At 47.9% G+C, this 14,728-nt stretch overlaps 1 protein-coding gene across 1 annotated transcript in view; it reads right to left on the bottom strand.

Annotated features, from left to right (window-relative positions):
• Positions 1–14,728, bottom strand: part of Ksr2 (kinase suppressor of ras 2) — a 368,380-nt gene that overhangs the window by 58,402 nt on the left and 295,250 nt on the right. The window contains exons 11-14 of the mRNA XM_029476906.1: positions 9,381–9,422; positions 8,821–8,893; positions 5,376–5,424; positions 3,805–4,172 (exon numbers count right to left, since the gene is read on the bottom strand). Coding sequence (XP_029332766.1) covers positions 3,805–4,172; positions 5,376–5,424; positions 8,821–8,893; positions 9,381–9,422 — 532 coding nt within the window. The remainder of the gene's footprint in view (positions 1–3,804; positions 4,173–5,375; positions 5,425–8,820; positions 8,894–9,380; positions 9,423–14,728) is intronic.

The raw sequence follows: 14,728 nt of genomic DNA, 5'->3' as shown, positions 1-14,728 counted from the left end.
GTGTGTGTGTGTGTGTGTGTGTGTGTGTGTGTGTGTGTGTGTGTGTGTGTGTGTGTGTGTGTGTGTGTGTTGGGGGTGGGTAGAAAATCTTCATGGCTCAGCGCACCCCTTCTCAATTCTTACATGTTATATTTAGGATACTCAAAACCGGTCTGAACAAACTCGGAAGACACAAGCCCTCAAGTTACAGGGGTGGGGGTGGAGGGGAAGCAAGCTAAAATATCATCCAAGCACCAAGTGAACCGTCTCCGGGAGCGGCTGAAAGAGGCTGTGGGCCTATTTGTCGGATCTGACAGTGCGGTGTGATTGGATTTGAAAGCCTGAGAAGCAGGAGAATGGGAGTTGGACATACATAATCATCTGTGGATGAGCTCCCGGTACGTAGTGGGTTTAGATGTTGTGAATGAAGCCCCTGGGATTTCACTGTTTCTTGCTCCCAGGTCATCCTGGAAGGACTGAGAAGTCTCCTCAGGACTCTGGATCCCCAGGGAGGGGACGGATGGCATGTGCCAACTGAGAAGTTTTTAAAACTCCTCCCAAGGGGACACAGTGTTCACACACCCCTATGCCTTGTCCCCTCTTACCACCATCCCTGGCAACGTGTCCCGTTGACCTAAACGCAAAGGAAGCCTGGGCCATTTCTCCTGGGTGCCCACATAGGCAGAAAATATCAAGTCCATCCAAGATGGTACCCCAGCCGCTCCTCTCTGACCACCGCTGCTCTGCAACAGGGATTTGAACACACTGAATCAACCAGCTGAGGGCAAGAAGAGCCACTGGCCTGGTCTGTAGGAAATCCCAGAGCAGCAAACACAGCCACTGTAAAGCCATACTATGGTTGCTCAAACTCCACACTCCTGTTCAGAACCTTTGTGGCTCTGCAGTGACCCAGCATCTTGTGTCCCTTTTCCTAGTCCCTTCTCCCTCCTCCATTGCTCCCCACTGGTCTTCCAGCATCAGGGCCTTTCCACCTGCTGGACACCCCCCCCCTGCTATGACCCCTCTGCCTTTCTGATGACCACCTTCTCTTCAGTCAATCTAAGCTCAATGCTACTTTTTGTAAGAATGACCCCCAGAGTGATCTAGGCCTTAGTTCCTGGAGATGCCGACCAATCACCACCTTGGATGTCAATGGGGCAACTTACAGATGTGTAGGTGGTTCTAGATGGTCTGGGTGGGCCCTAAACTGAACTGTCCCATCACATGGGAAGCCAAAGATGGTCTGACCAAAGCAGTTGATATAACCATGGAAACAAGGCACCCTGTTGCTACTGGCCTTGAAATGGAGGAAGAAGCCAGAAGCCATGGTGGAAAAGGCAGTAAGCTGGGTCCCCTCTTACAGACCACGCCTTCACCTCAGACCACACCTCTACCCTACCACACCTCCGTTTCCAACCACACTTTCACATCAGTCTAATGAGTCTCAAGGCCCTTCATAACTGTAAGAGACCCAGGGTGTGCTGCCTGATGCCACAGAGTTAGGGTAACTTGATAGGAACTGAACACAGCAGCCTCCAGGAATCTACATCTGAGAGGCCTTGCTCCCTCATTGGATATATGAGGTCCAGACAGAGGACTCTCAGAAAGCTGCTGCTGCTCCAAGCTGTTCCCAGCAGTGTCGCAGACAGCTCATTCCCAGAGATCCAAAGCGTTTTGTCAGAGTTGGGACAAACACCTGCTTCAGCCCACTCATCCCACAGATGTAGAAACTGAGGCTCAGGAAACCCCACAGCTGGGCTGAAGGATGGAGGCTACTGTCAATCAAATCCTTCACTATTGGCCTTTCAATGCCGCTTGAAGTTTTCAACACGAGCAACTGTGCAGGCTGCTGGCTCTTTCGCAGTAATTCCATAATGACCCAATCGTAAAATAATTTAGCCATCCAGATTTGAATTGTCTGCAAGCTATAGTAACCGAATAACTAACTAGTTATTGTTCATTTCCTGAGAGCCAAGCATATGGCTTTTACAAGGAGACCCAAGCTCAGAAATACTTGTTAGCTCTGATGATAATTACTAAGTAGTTGGCTAGAACACACCATTGTCGATTTCTCTAGAATATGCCAGATAATTATCTGGTCTTATACTCCCTGTAAAAATAAAAACCAAGGTCCCGGAATTGTTCTAGTCAGTTGGCTATCCTCCAACCACCGATCCCCTAACAGTCAATTGTGTGAATGCAGATGATTAATCAAATTACTCAGCTATCTGGCCGCAAGCAGAAGTTCAGATAGATACTCTTAAGGACTAACAAGTAGATGGAGCTAAATGGGGCACTTACTGAGCTTTCCCATGATAAATATGTAATACCGCAACAACCTTGGAATGAACACGTCTTTTTCAGGTTTCATCTGGCATCCTCACACAAAATACCAAATACTTCAGAGACCAATTATATGTCCCAAAGCTGCCAGGGATGTTATTATCATCATCACCATCACCATCACCATCATCATTATTATTGTGGTGGTGGTGGCTGGGTGCTTTGTGAGATCTGTAGGTTGTAATGGCGCGTGGGGAGGGGAGCTCAGAGCTCTGTCACAGAACAGAAGACTGCAGTGCAGCTGGGCTTGAAGGGTGAGCAATACATTTTCATAATGGGCCACTCATTTACCAAGGCTGCTAGCGGGGTCTGAACAAATGTGCAATGAGCCTCAGTTTGGAAAGAGGGAGGGGAGGGATGGGTCGCTGAGATCCATGGGTCACCGGCCTTGTATACTGCAAGTGAGGGGCTCCTCACTACTGGGAGAGGAGAAGTTGCTTCCTGATGAGAGGGAAGCACAGGCCATGGAATGGGTGGTGGGGGGGATCCATGAAGAGGGATGTAAAAATGACCATCTATGATCCTCCCCCTACAGAGTCTACCGTTCAGAGAGCAACTTCCTCCATCACTTGAATCCAGCTGGCCACGGGAGATGCTCTGGCCAACGGATGTCAGCCAGAGCATGACCAGACGGTGCATGGAAAGTACCTATGCATTTAACCTTTGACCCCTGGCTGAGCTTGGACACCAGAGGCCACCACGGACGTGACTGAGCTGGAGACTGTGTGCAGCATAACTGAGTCACCCCAGCTGACAGTACCCACCAGCAGATGGGTGTTCATATGTCATCTATAGGAGTTCACATGTGTGTGAAGGACAATGTTTTACATCAGATAGTCATCTGCCATTTTTTTTAAGTCAATCTCTGTTAACTACCCTCCCCCACCCCACCCCCAAACCCCTGCAGCCCACTAATGCAGGATACTCAGAACAGGGGTGACAATAGCTCCACAAACACTCTGTAAACCATCAAGAGCCACAATCACAGTCACCAGCATCTCAGATCAAACTGTGGGGCAGAGCTGGCCCACTACTTGGGTGTGTAAATAAAGTTTTATTGCAACACTGTCACGCAATATATCATATATATCATATGACCGTATGGTCATATATATCATATATCATTTATGGCTGCTTCCCCCGTGCACCCCCCCCCACCTCCCGACAATAGCAGAACTAACTGGCTGAGATGGAACCTGTGCGGCCTGTGAGGCCAATTCACACATAGCACTGGGAGTGCTACACAAACAGGCTGAGCTAGGTCTAAAACAATTCACTCATTTTACCTAATGAGACACAAGTATCAATCATGCCTGGATTTTCTGGCTCCCAGTGCAGTACTCTTCCCAGTCATCCCTAAAACCCTAAAGGCATTTTCTGGGGACCTAAAGGATTGTGAGAAAACCGTGGATGGAGGACCCGAAGACACTATTAACATGCACAAAGCCCTTAGATGTTCCCATCGGAGCCCGAGGGACTGACCTGGTGATGATGGCCAAGTGGGGTGGGCTCATGCAGGCTCCCATGAAGAGCACCACGTTCTCATGCCTCGTCTGCCTGTAGGCCATCACTTCCCGCTTGAAGGCCTTAAGCTGGTCCTCATTGTCCCTCTCTATGTCAATCAACCGGATGGCTACCTCGCCGTGCCAGCGTCCGTGGTAAACCTGCCCGAAGCGACCCTTCCCGATGAGCTCGCCAATCTCTAGCTGTTCAAACGGGATGTCCCACTCCTGAAGGAAGATGCTGGTCTGGCTGGCTTTGCGTGGGAAGCTCCGGGCTGAGAGGAGGGATAGGTTCATCTCTTCAAACTCATCCTCGGACTCCTCTGCTTCATTGTGGCTCTCTTCATTCTACGGCCAGAAGGGTGAAGGCTCAGAATCATGGCCACCCCAGCTCCACCCTCCCCAGGGATCTGTTTCGGCTGTAGAGATCAGGATATATCTCCATACACAGACACGGCAGATTCCCCAGGTGTCTTTGGATTAGAATCAAACCACAGTGAAGGTCTTAAAGGAACGTCAAGGGGTCCCACTGTCTTGTGCTAAGAGAGGAGAAAAGCTAAGGGGTCCAACCACTCTGGTTTGGCTAGACTTCGTAGTTTTCACACTGAAAGTGACACCTGTCAATCCTGGGCAAACTGGGCTGTTGGCTGTGCTAGGAGGTTCTCACTCTGGATCACAGCCAAGCAGAGGAACAGAGAGTTCAGATCCAGGTTTCTGGATCCCTGCAATGCAATGCCCTCTTTATTCTACCTATGTGAATCCACCACAAAGATGGTCTCTTCATGGGACACGGGACAATGGACAACCACCAACATGGGCTCTGTCTGTCACAGCTTTCCAGGGGGTAGGGGTGGGTGGGGGCGGGCGGCGGGTGGCAGAATTTGGAATTGTTTCAAAGATTGGTGGAGGCCATAGTTCCAAGCTCTGTGGCTCTTTTAAGACCAAGTGGCTGGGAGACACCAGAGCAGACATCAGAATCAAGCCAGGACACTCTAGCTCCCAGAATCGATCAGTTATAAGGGACCATGACTATCTAGGAATGGGATTTGGGACTTTTGCCCAGAGTCCTGCTTCTAGCCCAGTTGGCACACAGTAGGACCAAGATAACAGCCCTGATGGCCAGTCCCCAGGACATATCTTTACACCCTCAACAGTCTCCATAGATGGATGGAAACCCAGAACTTCCTCCACTGCACTGCCAAGCCAGCATACTTAAGGCTCCCACCTGCTCCTGTATGTTATTTCGAAGGCAGTGGGGCACATCCCTCTGATGGCTCCCCAACCCTGAGCTAATTTTTTTTTTTACCTAAAAAATGCAAATCCCAGACCAATTTCCCTCCAACTGGCTCTGCTAGGATGCACACAGTAGAACAGCCCATTAGGCTCAGCGCCTGGAGGGGCTACAACTCCTTAATTGTCCTAGAGTGAGGATATCCATCAAACAGCCACTGTGAACCACCTCCCCGCCCCCAGCCCTCTGCAACACCGAGGACAGCAGGTGGCGTTGCCAACCTCGAGCGAGAGAGCCATCGTCCAGTCTCCAATTCTCACCTCGGAGGTTGGTTCCACTTCAATTTGAAGTAATGGATTTCCTTCCAAGCTGGAAATACGAGAAAAACAAAAGACAAGAGAAAAACAAAAGACAAAAATGAAAAGCCACCTTAGACGATCCTTAGAGCCCTGGATTGAAGTAAGACATGCTCAGGAATCTTAACCGGTGCATCGTCACGGCCACAGAACCTTCCTTTTCTCTAAATCATTTCAACACAGAGAGCTCTCAAGACCATTATTTAAAGCAAATTCTCCTGGTTTGCTCCGGGTTTACTATATGGCTTCAGCTTTAACTAGTGTAGCAGCCTCCTTTTAATTAGGGGTGGGGAGCAAGTCGCAGGTGAGCAAATCCTCTGAAGTCTAAATGTACATTGGGAAAGAATAAAATCACGTTTCGAAACCTCAGGTTCAGAGCCTCCTAGGAGGGTCTTTTTACAAAAAAAAAAGGTTTAGTTTTGATTTTAATCACGTGTCTGTGTGCATGTGGTGTGCACACCTATGTGGTACCTATCAAAGTCAAGGAGTAGCTGATTCCCCTGGGGTTGGAGTTATTCAGGGTTAAAAGCCGCCTCTATGATGGTTAGTTCTTTAAAATAAAATTAAAAAGTTGATGCAAGCTAGAGTTATTTGGGAACAGGAACCTCCCTTGAGAAATGCCTCCATCAGACTGGCCTGCTGGCAAGTCTGTGGGGCATTTTTTTTTAATGATTGACATAGGAGGGCCCAGCCCACTGTGGGGGGCACCATCCCCTGGGCAGGTAGTTCTGAGTTTTGTAATAAAGAAACAGGAAGCCATGGGGAATGAGGCAGTAAGCTGTACCCCTCCTTGGACTCTGTATTAGCTCCTACCTCCAGGTTCCTGCTCTGACTTCTCTCTCTCTCTCTCTCTCTCTCTCTCTCTCTCTCTCTCTCTCTCTCTCTCTCTCTCTCTCTCTCTCTCTCTCTCTCTCTCTCTCTCTCTCTCTCTCTCTCTCTCTCCCCTTCCCCCCTCCCCCTCTCCCTCTCTCTCTGCCTGCCATTCTCAGACACTTCTCCAGCACCATGCCTGCTCCCATGATGATAATGGACTAAACCTCTGAACCTGTAAGGCAGTGCCAACTAAATGCTTTCCTTTATAAGAGTTGCCTTGGTCACAGCATCTCTTCACAGCAATAAAATAGCAACTCAGACAATGAGTGTTGGGAGTTTAATTGGCCAATCCCGTGGAATCAAGACGTGTCAACAGGAAGGAAGAGCTTCCCTGGGTGGGGAGACACGGGTGGGCGTGGGCGTCACATGTGCAAAGCTCGAAAGCCGCAGTTGTATTCTAAGCACGGGCGCTGGAGAGGAATGTGTCCATGTGTGGCAGCGCATTGTGTGTAGGGTTTGTCTTGAGTTGTGTGGACACACTAAGGGTATTAGGGCCACACTGTGTGTTGACGGTATAATCACCTGTGTGTTAAGAATGTTTAGGTACCATCAAATGCATAGTCTCATGATGGGGAGATGGGATGCACTCAGTGTTTAAGGAAGCTTTCTACACTTAAGGATGCTGTTTAATGGAGTGCCCTGGGCACAGAGCAGCTCGATTACTGACTGCATACAAAACTGAGAACAGGTAGGACAAAGCCTGGAAAACCCTGTCCCCTTCATATTTCTCTGATGGAAATCTAGCCACTCCACCTATCCATCCTATTGTGGGGCAAGTTTCCCCTCAGATCTCAGGGAGCTGAGGGTCCTGAAGACTGAGTTAATTTACCTCTGTGCAAGAGATAAAACAGGAGGTGAAGGGTGTCGTGGGTGACACATGTTCATCAGTTATTTATGGCATAGCCTTAGGAGGTGGGATAGAAGTCTGTGGGGGATACAGGAGTCGCTCTCCTTGCCCACCCGCTTCTGTTGCAAGGCGGGACTCCAGCTGCTGGGGCTATTCAGTGAGCTCCCTTCGCAGTTTTCCTGCCCATTACCCCTCTTGTACACTTAAGCAAATCACAGGCAGCTCCCTGCACCACTGCGGCAACTCTGACTGCCGTTAATAACTTGGAGTTCATCTTGTGCAGCTCATGGAGATGGTTTGTGAGCGGCAGAGAAAAGACCCAGAGATCTAGGTCAGCAAAGTACCCGCTGGCAAGACACCGCTCCTTTGATTTCAGACATGCACCACGCCGGCTCTTCGAAAAGTCCTAATGCAGGTCAAGTGGGATGGAGCCATTAGGGAGGCCAGAAGAAAGAACAAGCGGGTGGAGATGAGAGTTGCGAAACTCATCACATCCTAGCGTGCCCTAGACTTTGGGCACACGCACAAAAGGGAAGGAGGGTAGCTTCCCTGGCTGTCTGAGCAGAGGGTCATCTGGGGCATGCACACACCAGGGCATCTGTGACCATGATGTTTACAGCAGGGAGATCTGAATTTCACATCAATATGACACTCTATAGTCATTAAGACCTTGCCTACAAAGAGCCCAGAATGACACGGGAGAATCAGTGTCACCTTGTTAAAGATAAAACAGGATTGTACGAGTGGTAACGAATATATGACCAGGACAAGAGAGCTCACTAGAACATTCTAGCAGGGTGGGTCTCCAAGCGGCAAGTTTCCCTTCCTTTTTCACAGACTATTCTAAATTTTCCCAAATTAACTTTTGTTCATTCTATAGGGGTATGAATAACAGAGGCTGGTAGGCTTTGGGCAAGGGGCTAGAGAGTCAGTAGTTTTCACTCCTGTGAGCCATATGTTTCCTTACCACCCCTCAACCCTCCTGATGTACTGAGAAGGCAGCCAGTTGAGGGCCTGTAATGAGCGTGGCAGTGTCTCAATAAAACTTTATTTATAAAAACAAGTGACAGATGGGATTTGTCTGACGGGCTAGGGTTTATTGATCCCAGGTGAAAACTGTATTTCCTTCCTCATGTCTCTTTCTTTCTCTTGCCTTCCCCCCTCACCCTCACCCTTCTTCTCCACCCTCTCCCTCCAGACTCAGGATTGAATCTGGAGCCTCACAACCAAAGTACATCTTCAGCCCCTTTTATATATTTGGATTTGAGACAGCACCTCACTGAGTTGCCCAAGCTGACTTTGAACTTGTAACTCCATTGCTTTGATCTCCCAAGTATCAACGATGATGGACAAGTGTCACCAGGCCCACCTTCTACACAGAGGAGACCATGATTTAAACTGAAGTCTAGCTGTTCTCTGGAATCATGAAGAGGATACTTTGAGGTGATGGTGTGACTTCTAGACGCTACCATTGCCACAAAGGGCCAGAGCCACAGGAAGAGCTGGGACGAGGGGGGCTAACACTGCTTCCTGTCACTTCTCTCTCAGTGTGGGGTGCCAAACCCCTCCTATCTGCCCTGTGTCTTTCTATTCTGGACCCACATCCTCCAGGTCTGAGGAAACTTGACAGCAGAGAGACCAAGAAGGCTGAAGGTATTGAGGTTTAGGGTAGGGCGTGAGGTCACTTACATTGTATTTGAGGTGACAGGATGCAGGATGACTTGGGGAGCCCGGGTGGGTGTCTCTGGTACAGGCACCACATCTGCAAGTCAGAGATCACATACGTAGAGATCAAACCATGACCCTTACCCCCCCCCCCCACGAGAGACACAGCAGCCTGCAACCCTACCCTGTGATGTGGGTTTCAATATTGGCCAACACTCCTTCCCCCTGCCTTGCCCACTTGGGCTTTATTTACTGGGTAGCATACTAGAGATCCACAATACTGGTCCTCACTGCCAACAGGGCTAGACAGAACACCTAAGCATCTGCTGCTGCCCATACCCGAATCCTCCTCACTCCCCTTTGGGTCAAGGGGGTCACTCAGTTCACAACTCAAGTCCCTCTGACTGGCTGACCCTCTAGACCTCCGCTGTGCTGGTGCCCTTGGGATCTTCCACTGTTAGCTTCTCCTCTTCCTGGAGTATGGAGACCCCACTAGTCTCCATTCTGCCCTTGGCCTCTCTTCGCCAGGCCCCCCAACCCCCACAATCCTTGATCCTCAGACTGCCAGTTCCCAGAACACTCACCTGGGAAGATGAACTGTTGCTTATATTTGTAGTAGTGGGAAGCTTGCAAAAGACAGAGAAAAAAAAGTGTAAGGACCATCCGAGCATGATGGGTACCATGCCTCCTCTCCATCGTTACCGCACAACCATTCTCTGTCCACCCTAAGAGTGTCCACGCTTTGGCAGACACCCTGAATTACAAGGGAGTGGTAACATATAGGACCCAAGCATTTAATATCTCACAGTCTATAAAATCAGATGATACCCTCTGAGAGGCACAGTGACACACACACACACACACTCACACCACCATGAAGCCATAATCCAAAATAATTTTTGCTTTTACACATCCTTTATGCAAATTTTCAGCACTAAACTTTGTATTGAGTTTTCTTCTTTGCACCGTAATAAATTGAGAATGAATGAGATGACTCCCCTCAGTACTAACAGATCCCTTTACAGACCAGAGGCTGGAGGAGCAAAATGAGTCTTCAAGAGCTGCAAACCATGGTGCAAGGTTTGGAATCCCTGGAGAATCTGGTCCAGCCTAAAGTCTTTTGGGAAGGTGCTTTGTCTCCCCCAGAGAGCGCTGTCAACAGAGAGTACAACCCAGCAATTCTCTTCCGTCTCGGCTTTGTTCTGACGTCACTTCCTCCTGATCTTTTCTCCTGCCCCTTAAGGGATCCTATCTAGCATACTGCAGCATAGTCTGTTCCCTCAAAAAATCTTCGACCCAATCACAGCCACCACGATCTCCATGTTTATTGAGAACAATTATACAAATGTCATTTCCCGGACCTCACTGGCCGATTCTCTTGACAACTTACTTGGCCTGTGGTCCTCTCACCAAAGGCCAAGGTTTCTAGTTGGCCGCTTGCTCCTTTGAGGTACAGTACAGAGAGCGTAGGCAGGCCAGATAGCTTATCTCCTTCCCCGAACCAGAGATGGGGTGATGGGGTGACATACAAGCCAGGACTGCAGAATCCAGCACCAGAAGCAACTTTGAGTTGATACTGACGCACCAGAAGCAACTTGAGTGTCTACAATGATACTGACAACGGCCACTTGACTCCTCCCTGTAAGGACCCGGGTCTGGGCCCAGAGTCTGGAAGTTGAGCCTGTTTATATACATCTCTCATAAAATCCAAGCAAACCTTTCCACATCTCAGCGTTCACAGACAAAATACAGACAATACCAGTCCCAGGTACATGATCCTGGGACCATCACTACACAGAAGCAGACAGTAGGTTCTGAGTACATCTGGGATCTTGTTTCTTCTTCCTCTGCAGGCTCAGCTGATCCAGGAGTCAAGTCTTTAATAAACTACACCTGTACCAACCATGTGTACTTTTTTTTTTCTTAGTTGCCTTAAACAATACATAGAAACTACAGATACAGCATTCACACGGTGTTCTCAGTGTTGAGTGTTACCTAGAGATGGTTTAGTGTATGGGAAGACTCATGGAGACCAAGGATGCGAGTTACACAAGGACATGGACATCTTTGGACTATGACGTTCATAAGGATCCAGGAACCCTGGATTCCCAAGATGAACACATTTGCCAGTGATGAAAAATGGACTCTTGTATCTCTCTAGGAACAGACAAGAGTGATTTAGAACTGAGAGACGGCCAGGTAGCTTCAAGGGCTAAACAGTTTGTTGGGAGGCGGGTGCAAAGGAAACACTCCCCCTGAGGCTTGGGTTGATTGACAAGCTCCTTCAGGACAGACAGTAAGTATCAATGTCTCAGCCCCAAGTCCCCGCAAACACAGGCGGGAAGCATCTGTAGATGACTGACTAAAATCGCCTCTTTTTATTGAAGACTAAGGAGTAGACGTTCTTGGCTTAGCCCTTTTCCTACTCTGGGATAGCCTTAGAATGTCAGTGGGGTTATTTTGATTCCTAACCATAAGTGGGCAGACCAGGAAATAATTTGTTCCAGTAACAAAGCCCAGCTAGCCAAAAATCAATAAATCAATAAATCACAGTTTTCGGGTCCAGGCTTGTTGGCTACACACTCCAATCCCAATCCCATACACAGCCATTTTGTCAACAAAAGGCTAAGATGACAAAATGAGAAACTATTGCATCCCAGGCCTGGCTCTGGCTGCACCGAGGGACTCTCTCATCTGCAGTAAAGGTGGGCCGATAGCGTTTTTCTTTTTAATAAATGTTGCTCATGATCTGATCTGATCTACATAGCTTTGTGTGGTAAAAAAGGACTTTGCCAGGGTGGGTTGCAATGGGCTCTTGCTACAAGGGCTAGACACACGCACATACTGGGCTGTGTGGATGACCCCAATGTGATTATAAAAGTTGTTGTGAGAAAGAAGGTCAGAGGTCAAAGAATGTCAGTGAAGACAGACAGGTGACCACTGAGGCCCAGGCAGAAAGAAGAGGGGCACAAGCCCAGGAGGGTGGGCAGCTTCCAGAATCTGGGGGTGTGGGGAAACCCAAAACAAAACAAGAAAATGGCTCAAAGCCATAGACAGCATCTAGGGTAACCTGAGCTCACTGAGCCATTGAGTCTTCTCCACTGTCAAGGCTGGTCTGAGTTTCTAACCTGAGAAATATAAGATGTCTTTGTGCCGTTTAAGCTGTTCAGTTTGGGATCTTTTGTTATAAAGGCAACAGAACTCTTAAACAGAGCTATACCAGGTTGTTCATAGTTCCACATTGAGTTTCTGGTACACACTAAGTGCTCAATGGGTACTTGCTAATGAGACCAATAGATAGATGGATGCCCTCTGAACGTCAATGCCACATATTTATGAAGAGAAACTAGAGTCCTAGGAAGGGCATAGGATTTAAGCCATTAGCACATTCATGTAGTCACTTAACAAACATCATGCTATGCCACAGAGTGAGTGATGCAGTCTAGTTTCCTGTTTCCTGTTCTATGGCACTGGCATCCCATTGGCAGATGGTTAGATGGAGAGCAAGTGAATAAATCTCCATGATTACACAGCGACCTGGGAGCAGGGTTCTGAGGAAAGAAAGTGTGGCCCAAGACCAATTGGGATCTCAGGTAGCCTGCTGGCCCTTAGAGGGGCACGTGACAGTTGATTCAGAGACTCAGATGTGGTCAACATGCTGGCCACAAATGACTGGTGTGGGGGGGCATCATATCACCTCTGATACACACACATTGACACACATGCGCACACATGCATACACATGCACTCACACACATACACACACACCCCACACACATGCACACATACACATTCACTCACACATATACCTGCACACACATGCACATGCACTCATATGTACACACATACACTCACATGCACACACATGCACTGCACGCACATACCATACACATACTACATTCATGCTACAAGCCCACATACTACATGCATGCTATAAACACACATGCATGAATGCACATGCAAGCACACATGCCACATACATGCATATACCACACACATACTGCATACACACACATACACACAGAGAGATACATACATGCAGATACAGAGAGAGAGAGAGAGAGAGAGAGAGAAGAAAGAACCAAAAAGCCAGAGAGGGTGGGAAACAGTTTGGTGAAATGTTGCCATCCAGATATGGCATTGCTCTGGTAACCATAAACACACAGCAGTTGTGAAAGATTGGGCCCCACTTTGCCCTGCCCCCAGACACAGTAGGTACCACGAGTAAAGGGGTGACCTACTAACCATGTACTGCATATACCTAAGAGGCTAAATAAGAAATAGAAAAAGAAATCTTGCTGTAGCCACCAGAGGCGGCTTTACTTCTTGTTTCTCCTCTTTTAAGGCACCAGAATTTTCTATTTCCTGGTGTGATGTGCATGCGTGTAAGTGGGTGAGCGTGTGTGTGTGTGTGTGTGTGTGTATGTATGTGAGTACATGAGTGTGTATGTGAGTGCATGAGAATGTTTGCACGTGTCCAAGTGGATAAGTGTATGTATGTGTGTGAGTGCATGAGTATGTGTGTATGCATGCAAGTACATGAGCATACACACATATATGTGTGTAAGTATTTAAGTGTGCATGCATGCACATGAGAAAATATGTGTTTATGCAAGTAAGTGTATGGTCATATGTGTATGCAGGCATGTAAGTGCATGAGTGTGTGTGTATGTGGTATGTGCATGTGTGCAGGTACATGAGTGTATGTGTATGTGTGCATATGAGTTCATGAGCATATCTGCATGTACCTGCGTGTGCATGCATGGGCATATGTGTGTACATACATCTAAGTCCATGAGTGTGTATGTATGTGATGTGTGCTAGTGTACAAGTACATGAGTAAATGTGTGTGTGCATACATGTAAGTGCATTGTGTGTACATGCATATAAATTCATGCATGTGTGTGTGATATGTGCAAGTGTACAAGTACATGAGTATATGTGTGTGTACATATATATAAGTGTATGTGTGTATATGCATGTAAATGCATGAGTGGATGTATGCATGTAAGTTCATGGACAAATGTGTGTGCATGCATGTGTGTGTATGTGGTATATGCATATGGACAAGTGCATAAGTATATGTGTGTGTGCATATTAGTTCATGAGTATATGTATGTATGCATGTAAGTGCATGAGTATGTGCATGTATGTAAGTGCATGAATGTTGGTGTGTGTGTGTGTATGTGTGTGTGCATGGTGTGTGCTAAGGTGATTCCATAGAAAGAAACCCCTTCATGCCGTTTGCCATGGAGACATCACAGTCACTCAGAACAAAGCTGGAGTCCTAAAGCAGACTCATCTATGCTTAGAGCTGTTCTCCTGGGCCCCACATTGGGTTTGTCCACAGGGCAAAAAGGCTCAGGGAAGAATGAAAAGCAGGGATAAATCCAATGGGCCAGATGTGCTCACCAGCACCCAGGCAGCATATATCACAGTTGGTCTGTTAACATCTCATTCTCCCTGTGCTCCAAGGTCACCAGGTATGTTAAATTGCCTGTTAACCTCACAGACCCTTTTGGATACCCCTGAATGGTCCAGATAAATCAACTCTGGCGATCTTGTTACCTCCAAGCACTGACTTTCATAGCCTTCTGAGAACTCAATATCTGACTGCTAGCCACACTCCGAGCTCCTGTCCTAACCTCCAGATGCCCAGAGTCAAGAGTGTGACGGGGAGCCAGATGCTTGGGAGATTTTTCTAGGGCAGGAGAAGACCTGTCTGCCTTTCTGGGACACTGTGTTTTGTTTTTCATTTAGGATCACATTCCATGGTTTATATTAACGTGCTCGCATGCACTCCCCATCGTACATATGACAGTGGTAGTGAGGCAAATGCCCTCTGCCAGGTGTGGTGGTGCACACTAACCTCACCGCTCCAGAAGCAGAGGCAGGGGGATAGTGCTTTTTGAGGTAACATTGGGCCACATAG

The sequence above is a fragment of the Mus caroli genome, chromosome 5, assembly GCF_900094665.2.
Source record: "Mus caroli chromosome 5, CAROLI_EIJ_v1.1, whole genome shotgun sequence".
Lineage (NCBI taxonomy): Eukaryota > Metazoa > Chordata > Mammalia > Rodentia > Muridae > Mus > Mus caroli.
This window is presented reverse-complemented; position numbering and strand designations above follow the sequence as displayed.